At 54.2% G+C, this 9,546-nt stretch overlaps 1 protein-coding gene across 1 annotated transcript in view; it reads left to right on the top strand.

Moving 5' to 3' along the window:
• LOC104499956 (MORC family CW-type zinc finger protein 2-like) overlaps positions 1-9,505 on the top strand; it is a gene marked incomplete at both ends in the record, with an annotated part of 19,011 nt that extends 9,506 nt beyond the window's left edge. Inside the window, 5 exons of the mRNA XM_010143541.1 lie at positions 563-642; positions 4,095-4,177; positions 4,982-5,067; positions 8,703-8,843; positions 9,351-9,505. Of these exons, the coding sequence (XP_010141843.1) occupies positions 563-642; positions 4,095-4,177; positions 4,982-5,067; positions 8,703-8,843; positions 9,351-9,505 (545 nt within the window). The remainder of the gene's footprint in view (positions 1-562; positions 643-4,094; positions 4,178-4,981; positions 5,068-8,702; positions 8,844-9,350) is intronic.
• Between the last annotated feature and the right edge of the window lie 41 nt (positions 9,506-9,546).

Raw genomic sequence — 9,546 nt, 5'->3', positions numbered from 1 at the left:
AGGTGGAACCGGCCGCTGCAAGGTTCCCTTCACGAGGCTGTGAGTCAGGTGTCGGTGTGCAGGAACATCCTGCAGCTTGGAGCTGCGTCCAGAGCGTGGCTCTGTCCCTGAGCGGCATTGAGCCGGCCCTGCGTGGAGCTGGGCGCTGCCAGGCTGCACCTCTGGGCAGCTGTTGGCAGGAGAAGGGAAGGGTCGGTCACCTGTAGCGGGAGGTTTTGGAGAAGCTTTCCATAATATTTGCTCCTCCTTTCTGCTTCAGAAGAAGGCATTTCTCTAAACCTCGGGATTTCTTCCCACAATATGGATGTATTTCACCCCCAATGGCTGATGCAGCAGGGGGTGTTGTGGTTGTAGCTACTACTGAAGCATCTCTGGCTTTAAAAGTTTTTGCCTAACTGCATCAAAAGATGCCCGGTTCCTGTGTGTAGACCATCTCCAGTGACTGAGTCAGGTGAGGAGGGGAGAGGAGCGTGTGGGGGGACCTTTTTCTCTCATCGAGTGATGAAATCGGGGTTTGACCTTACTGCTGAGTTTGCTGACTAACCGGTTTTGGTCATTGCAGGATGTACAAATACACTTCAAACCGTTTCAAGACGCGAGCAGAGCAAGAGGTGAAGAAAGCGGAGCACATGGCGAGGATTGGTGAGTCCTGGTGTGTGTGTGCAGCCCCGTCCCCTGGTGGCGAAGGGCTGAAAGAGGCCGCCTTGCTGGGTGTGACCTGGAATGGTTTGCTGCTGTCATCGTTGTGGTTGCTTGGAAATTATTACAGCGACTACAGGCGACCCAGAGCTACCTCCGTGCAGTGGGAGGACAGTCCTTTGACCCCTGACACAACTTCTTCTGGGAAGGGCACCGCCACAGCAACCCCTGGCGTCACAGCTCTCTGTCCTGTGCTCCAGCTAAGCCCAGTGAAGCTGCTGCCCTGTTCCCAGTGTCCTGCTCTCACCTTTTGTGTATCATGAGCTTTTGGTTTTGTTCTCCTTCTGCTCCTCCGCTGTTGAGGCAGTTGTTCAGAAACCAGGTTTTTATGCTGTCCCTTGAGGTAAAGGGATTGGTCTGGCTGTACAGGGGGGTCCTGGCTTGCTTCTTGGGTGAGTTTTTTTCCTTGTCAAGACCCACCTTTAGTCCATCTGATCTTCCCTTCTGTCAAGTCCTGTAGCCCTCAGGAGAAACCCCATTTGACGTTCCTGTGTATTCAGCATATAAAAATGACACCATTTACACACAGGACTTGACGAAATCTGCCCAAGTGTAACACGCACAGGGGTGTGCCCAACCCCTGATGGGGAGATGCTGTGATGAAGGAGGGATCTTGGAAGTTCTAAGCCGTGTTCACCTGTATCTTCTGGTGGGTTTCATAAATCAGTCAGTGTCCTCCCTCCCAGGGTCGGAGCTGCTCTAGGCACGTGTGTGCAGGTCAGGTACGTGCCACGTTCAGCCCGTGTAGAGTCTCAAGGGGCAGCGTGATTTTGACCCTGCCCAAGGCCAAGCAGCAAGTTCACAGAATCCCAGAATCATCTGGTTGGAGGAGACCTATAAGATCATCAAGTCCAACCATTCCCCAGCACTGCCAGGTCCCCACTGCCCCCTGTCCCTCAGCAGCACCTCCACACGGCTGGGAAACCCCTCCAGGGATGGGGACTCCACCACTGCCCTGGGCAGCCTGTGCCAATGCCTCACAACACCCTCTGTAGAGAAATTTTTTCTGATATTCAACCTAGATCTCCCCTGACACAACTTCAGGCCATTTTCTCTCATCCTGTCACTTGTCACATGGGAGAAGAGACCGACCACAACCTCCCTACAACCTCCTTTCAGGGAGTTGTAGAGAGCGAGAATGTCTCCCCTGAGCCTCGTCTTCTCTACACTAAACCCCCGGGTCCCTCAGCTGCTCCTCATAAGTTCTCTAAACCCTTCATGAGTTTCACTGCCCTTCTCCAAACCCGCTCCGGCCCCTCAACATCTTTCTTGAAGTGAGGGGCCAAAGCTGCTAGTGAGGGTCCCTCAGCTGCTCCTCATAAGTCCTCTAAACCCTTCATGAGTTTCCCTGCCCTTCTCCAATCCCGCTCCGGCCCCTCAACATCTTTCTTGAAGTGAGGGGCCAAAGCTGCTAGTGAGGGGACATCTGCAGCTAGAGCAGGTTGTTCAAAGCCACGTCCAAGCTGGTCTTGAGCGCTGCCAGGGATGAAGCGTCCACAGCTCCTCTGGGCAGCCTGTGCCAGTGTCTCACCACCCTCACAGTGAAGAACTTCTTCCTCATATCAAATCCAAATCTTCCCTCTTTCACTTTAACCCATCACCCCTTGTCCTATTGCTACACGCCCGTGTAAAAAGTCCCTCTCCAGCTTTCTTGTAGGTCCCTGGAGGGGCTGTAAGGCCTCCCTGGAGCCTGCTCTTCTCCGGGCTGAACACCCCCAGCTCTCTCAGCCTGTCCTCCCAGCAGAGGGGTTCCAGCCTGTGGATCATCTTAGTGGCTTCCTCTGGACTCGCTGTGACAGCTCCGAGTCCTTCTTCTGTTGGGAGCCCCAGAGCTGAATGCAGGTCTCCAGGTGGGGTCTCACCAGTGGGGCAGGACCCCCTCCCTTAACCTGCTGGCCGGGCTGCTGGGGCAGAGCCCAGGACATAGCTGCGAGTGGACGGTGTTGACTCATGTTGAGCTTCTTGTCAACCAACACCCGCAAGGCCTTCTCCATAGGGCTACTGTCAACCCCATCATTCCTCAGCCTTTGCTGATACCAGGGATTCCCCCGACCCAGGGGCAGGACCTTGCCCTTGGCCTCGTTGAATTTCATGAGGTTCACACCAAACCACTACTCAAGCCTGTCCAGGTCCCTCTGGATGACATCCCATCCCTCCAGAGTGTCCACTGCACCACACAGCTTGATGTCTCAGCAAACTTGCTGAGGGTGCTCTTGATCCCCCTGTCCATGTCACGGACCCCTGAGGAACACCACTCATCACTGGTCTCTGGTTGGACATCAAGCTGTTGCCTGCAGCTCTTTGAGTGTGACCATCCAGCCAGTTCCTCACTTGCCGAGTGCTCTATCCATCCAATCCAGGTCATCTTCAAGGATGACATGCAGGACAGTGTCAAATGCTTTGCACAAGTCCAGGTAGATGGCATCATTGGGAGCGTTGTGGCAAGCTCAGTGCTGCATCCACAGCTCACGCGCCCCGGGGGGCAGCTGCAGCTCCGCGATTCTTGCCCCAGCAGGACATTACTCGCCAGTCCCTGTTAACCCCATGGAGCTCAGGGCCCGGGGACTGAGGGAGGTGGCTCACTCCACAAGTTCTCGTACAGCTGTGAGCAGAGCAGCCTTCTGACCTGAACGGGAGGGGGAGAGGGCTGGAGCCACCGTGCTTGTGGGTGCAGAGTGTGCAGGTGTGAGCACGTGGTGCTCATGTCCCACAGCACCTTGTGTCCCCATTGTAGGCAGGGATCTCCTCCCTGAAAATGAGGTTTATTGAGTGAATCTTCAGCAGTGCGAGGGTGACGTGTACCTCGTGCCTGCCTTGGTAGTGGCCGGGAGAGGAGCAAACAGGGGAGTCACTTTGTGCACGCAGACCTCAGGGGGAGTGGTAGGTTTTCAGAACAGGTCACACTGTGTGTGTAGCACAGATTTATTTTTTTCCATGCAAAATGTAGCAATTACCAAAGATAAAAGCATTTCTGAGAGTAGTCCTTTGCCTTCACCTCTGCAAGAAAATGACCCCTTTGTAACTCCTTTCTGAGCCTCAACTCAGTTTTTCTTTTGTGAGAGCCTTTCCCCAGGCAGGGCAGGCAGAGCCGCTCGCATCCTCACTCCTTCCAGTTCTTCCCCAGCTTCCCCGTGGATCCTTCCTTTCTGCTGCTTTCGCAGAGTTTCGCCCTGCTGTTACGCCAGAGTGGGCTGCGACCTCTGAGCACGTGGCAGGTAGCGTGTGGGTGGTGCCCTCTCGAGTGTGAGGGTTTGGGTCGTACCTTTTTGGGTCACCTTTGTGTCCGTGTCCGTGTCAGCCCAGCAAAGGCTCTCTGGCCATCAGGCTCCTCTGGGGACTGCTGTCTGCTTTGCTCTCTGTACTGACTGGTGGCCATCATCCTGTGTGTGTTCCAGCGGAGGAGAAGGCTCGTGAGGCAGAGAGTAAAGCCCGTGCCCTGGAGCTGCGCCTGGGAGGGGATCTCACGCGGGAGTCCAGGGTGAGCCTTGTGCGGCATGTGGTGATTTAGGTGCTGAGGATGGTTCAGAGTGCTGGTCTGGAGCAGCACTGGCGGGTCAGCACCCAGTGGCGGCACCCACCGTGGAGGCGAAGCAGGTGGTGACTTCATGCGGCGGTGAGTTGCCAGCAGCGTTCAGGCAGCTCTGTGCTCTCATCACCACTGGATGTGCTTCAATGTCTACGAGTGGTTTCCAGCCCAAGGGGGGATGATGTCCCCCTGCCTGCACCCTCCAGTATCTCCTGAGTGGGAAGGCAGCCCCCTGCCCCCCAGCGCGTTGGTTGATGTCAGCCTCTGCGGAAGAGGCCAGGGGAATGTGAGGTGCTGGGACAGGAGTGGAACTGGAGCTTTTGGGCTGTTCCCTCTCCCTGTCTGTGCATTTGGGCAGGGGCTTTTGGAGAGGGGCTGTTTGCTTTCTCCCAGTGGGGCTTGGCTGAGACACAGCCTGCCGCCGGGTGGGCGGAAGGCTCGTGGGGACAAGCGATGGGTTGGCAAGGGACCCCTTCGCTGTACTTCCTATTGGCAGCTCAGGGAAACAAGCTGTCCCGGTGCCCTGGGTGTTTCCCGGTGCCTCCCTTACCCTCTGGAAAGGTCTAGTTATGTTCAGACACTTTTCTCCAAGCAGTGGGGTGGCTACTTGACCAGCCTGCAGCAAGTGGTGCCCTAAACGGAACGTGTGCTGCTTGTCACCCTCCACCCCTCGTGAATTCTTCACATTTAAAACTGTTCTCGAAGAAGTGAGTTGGTTTCCCAGCAGCAGTTTTCCTGTGTGCTGCCCCATTGCAGGTGACGCTGCGTCAAGTCCAGAACTCTGCCATCACCCTGCGCCGGGAGGCTGACGTCAAGAAACGGATCAAGGATGCGAAGCAGCAGTGAGTGCAGGGGGGTTCCCGTTTTCCCAGGCTGTTCACTTCTCGTGCTCAGATGTCTCTGCTACTTGACTTGTGTGCGGGGGGGAGCAGTTCAGCTCCAAGCTGAAATACCTGGGGGCATCCGGAGTGTCCTGGCTGTTCAACTGAGGGGATTGACTTGGCTCTTCTAGTTGCTTCTGCTGTTCTGTGGGTAGAAGCCCCATCGCTGGCCCCATGGCAGGTCAGGTTGGCCCTTGGGGCTCTGAGCCCCCTGCTCTGGGGGCAGATGTCCCTGCTCCCTGCAGGGGTTGGGCTGGGAGAGCTCTGAAGGTCCCTTCAGCCCAAACCAGTCTGTGATGCTTCTTGCTGAAAGACACCTTTGGATTCGGCTTGTTTTCTGGAGATGTTCACCCAGTTTTCACGTAATTTTTTCACTCGTTTTTTTCACCTGCAGGTAAGGTTCAGAAAGACAACAACTGTCAGCTGGTTCCAGCGAAATGGCTGTTAGAGATGTAGAGATGGCTCGGAAAACCTGCCGAGTTCTGTCGCAGGCAGGGCTGTGACATCTCAAGGCGTTGTTGGGACTTAGCTCTGGTCGCAGTTCGCTTTGCTGGCGATGTGCTCACAGCAGTAATTCCCTCTTGGTGCACAGGGGTTTATTTTCTGCAGATTTGTCCCAAGTGTCGGTTAGAGAGGTAGAGATGGCTCGGAAAGCCTGCCGAGTTCTGTCGCAGGCAGGGCTGTGACATCTCAAGGCGTTGTTGGGACTTAGCTCTGGTCGCAGTTCGCTTTGCTGGCGATGTGCTCACAGCAGTAATTCCCTCTTGGTGCACAGGGGTTTATTTTCTGCAGATTTGTCCCATGCATTTCACAAATGAAGCTGGAACCAGAAACAAACGCTCTTAAATCAAACGCTGAGCCTGAGAGCACTGGGATCTGCAGCTCCAGCCCTCTGTTCCCACCGAGGTGATTGGTTTACGAGGTGCTGGTTTACACGGCTGCCAGGCCAGAACTGTCCCAGGCTTGTTGCCAGAGACAGATCTAATGCACCTGAAGATGCTGTAAATAACTAAATAAATAACTGCTGCTCTAATTTAACAGTGCCAGAGCTGTGCTCTGAAGAACGCAGAAACTCTCGGGGGAGGCTGTTTCCTCCAGCTTCCAGGTGCGTGTACAGCCTGGCTTTAATTCTTGGCTTCGATTACATCAGTGCACAAAGCAAAGTTCTGTAAATGATCTCCTGACCTTCCTGCCAGGGGCAAAATGCTTTTTCCTGTTCAAAAGCTGAACAAAGAACTTGGACACCACGAGTTTGTTTGAAAATAGCTTCTCAGTGCCCTTCACTGCCTGGTTGGACAGGAGGGTCCCAGGTGTTCTTCAGCCGTTCTTTCTGTTTCACACTCAGGAGGTTTGTAGGCCACCAGCCCAGCTGCTTTGGAAGGACCCCAGGTCAGACATGTCACCCGGGTGTCTCCAGGCAGGTTCCAGGTACGGGGTGGCGAGGAGGACGGGTGCACGTGACAGCTACCAGCAGCAGAGGGAAAGGCCCTTTGTCAGGTTCCTGGACAGACTTGGCCACGTGTGCTCCCGGGCAAGAGCTGCCGGGTGCTCCGCCAGCTCTGGGCAGGCACACGGCATTCCCTGTGACCCTGCTCTCCTCAGCAGGGATCAGAGACCGTTCAGAGTGTCAGGCGCTTCCATAATCCTCTACTTTACCCAGAGAACAGAAGGAATTCCTGAAAAATGTGTATAATAGGAAACCTCATGAGTGAAACAGTTTCCTCAGCCTCTCAGAAGGCTCTCGTGTCCCAGGGAAGGTCCAGGAGGGTCTCTGCTGTTCTCTGGTGCTGGCTGCAGCAGTGAGGGTGGTGCTGGCTGGGCTCCAAAGGCTGTGTGAGGGCAGCTTGCAAAGCCAGGGGACAGGACAGGTACCACAGTCCTGGTAATGAAATGCTGGGCTTTTGGCCAGCCCCTTGATTTTCCATGGTCTGGGGATGGGTGTTCTGCCACACCTACTCATGTTCTCAAGTGACATTTGTCCACCGGGATGAGCTGCCACCAGAAGAGTGACGTTCTAGAGCAGCTCCTTTTGGCAGTGCTCACACAGGCCTTGGCAAAGGCTGAGGTTTAAAACTCATGACAGCTGCTGCTCCAGATGTTTTCCTGGTAACTTGGTTTTGAGTCATCGGTTTCAAAGGACAGTGTGGGGCAGGGTACCTCTGCCTCTGCATGGGGACGCAGGTGGCTTTACACAGAAGATTAACACAAAATCCATCTGTTTCGGGGATTTATTTTGAGATCCTTGGCCATTAAGACGGGCTTATCTTGGCAGATGGTTCCCGTGCAGGGCTCGTGCGTGCACAGCTCGGGTTCTTTTATAGCTGGTGTTAGTAGAGAGTCAACGGAATGTTTGAAACAATTCCACTGTCTTCAACTAATCACTTAAGGAGAGGACAAATTCCTCACTGGGATAAAGCACAGCAGTGCTCAGAATTTGGTGTTTGGGGAAAAAAAAGGGAGGTCAGAAATGAGAGGAGTGGGTAGGACTGTGGGGTAGATGATGGGCTGCAGTGGTTAAAAGTTTGGAGCTCACGTGGGATGGTCCCTTCAGCCTGAGAGCTCAGCGTGTGTGTCCTGGGAGCTGTGGAACCTTTCGTCTGTTAAAGAGCAGCTGTTCTGCTGGTGAAATGCGGGATCTTGGTCTCCCCGGGCTTTCTGCACCACAGGAGATGCAGCTCCTGATAAGCAAAGATTCCGATTCAGGAATCTGTGTGTGCTCACAAACGTTTGAGGGCAACTTCCGCTGCTGTCAGCTGCTGCATGGCCGGAGGAGAAATCAGGCCAAGTGCCGTCCTGTCCTGGCGAGGAGAAGAGCTCTGCTGGGGCTGTGCGGGGTGGCTTCCCGCTTTCAGACCCGGGGCAGCAGCACTGTAGAGCTTGTAATGACCAGAACTTTCCTGGAATCTGAGTATCGAGACTGTAGTTTTGTATCCAAGTCATAATTTTCGTGCTTTATATGGCAGAGAGATCCACACCTGGAGAACACAGCCCGGAGCAGTGCTGGAGAGGACCAGGCTGTACCTAGCAGAACTGTCACAGAGGGAGTTAACTCTAGTTTTTTTGAACAGGCAGGTTGGAGATTGTTGCAGAACACTGGGTGGCAGTGTGGGCGGTTGGAAGATTACGTGCTTACGTGCTTACGTTACAGGAATGCAGTAACCACCCACGATGGGCAAGGCTTTTTGGAAGATTATATAACCCTGTTCATTACATAATAAAGTGCCATTCTGCATCTTCTATATTAGAAACGAGTGCATAAATGACCCTCGACGGCAGAGGTCGAGTGCCCTGTATCACAGCTAGTTGCCACAGGAGATAAACCCTGCAGTCCCCTCCTGCTGGAGAAGACGTACCCCAGTGACCAGTGAAATGATCTGAGCAGATACAGCCCAGCCCAAACCGTGTCTGTATCACAGTGCTTTTGGATTTTGTCCGTGTTTAGTTGTGATGCCTCCTGGACAAACGGCTCGTGGTGTTCAGAGTCAGCAGAGTGCAGGATGGTGCCGGCGAACCCCCGGTGCTGGCAGGCGCTGGCTTCCCAAGGACAGCAGATCGTCCTTCTCAACACCCCTGAGCTCTGCTTCACTCTCTTCCAGGGCGCTGAAGGAACCCAAAGAACTGAATTTTATCTTTGGTGTGAACATTGAGCAGCGCGAGTTGGACGGCATGTTCATTTATAACTGCAGCCGCCTGATCAAGATGTACGAGAAGGTGGGGCCGCAGCTGGAGGGTGGCATGTGAGTCCCAGAGATTTCTCAGCAATCCTCTGGCTTAAGGCTGGCATGTTCTTACACAGCACTTGGGCTCGTTCTGCATTAATCATTCTGCACGAGTGTGAGGTTACTCATTCTGTCAGTCATTCTCATACTCTTCAGTTTGGGTTGTGACTCAGTTATATTTAATATTGCCCAACAGTTCCCTGATCTCTTCCCTGGAGCTCTCAGACTGGGGTTGTGCCTGTAGCAGGACGAGGCTTCTGTGCTCGCTGCTGGCCTTTGGGGCTGGGGAATACTGGCAGCAATCCTGCCTGTTCTAGGGACAGAGAAAGGAGATCCTGAAAGCAAACAGGAATATTTGAGCCCCCTTCCCTGTCTGCATCTGCTCAAGTGGTCTGGAACGCTGGTGAACCACAGCCCGGGCTGCTTCAGCAGGGGGTGGGCGGTGGAACCTGCGTGCAACCTGCTGTTCTCAGCATTCTTTCATTGGTAGTTTAACGGTGTTTGTGACTTGTGTCCCTCTTCCAGGGCATGTGGTGGAGTGGTCGGTGTGGTGGATGTGCCCTATTTGGTTCTGGAACCAACCCATAACAAACAGGACTTTGCTGATGCCAAAGAGTATCGACACTTGCTGAAGGCCATGGGAGAGCATCTGGCGCAGTACTGGAAGGACATTGCTATAGGTAACGAAGCTTCGCAAGGACCAGGGGCTGGAGGGGGAATC

This window comes from Buceros rhinoceros, unplaced genomic scaffold (genome assembly GCF_000710305.1).
Source record: "Buceros rhinoceros silvestris isolate BGI_N320 unplaced genomic scaffold, ASM71030v1 scaffold559, whole genome shotgun sequence".
Lineage (NCBI taxonomy): Eukaryota > Metazoa > Chordata > Aves > Bucerotiformes > Bucerotidae > Buceros > Buceros rhinoceros.
Note: the sequence above shows the minus strand (reverse complement) of the source record. Positions and strands in the feature narration are given on the sequence as shown.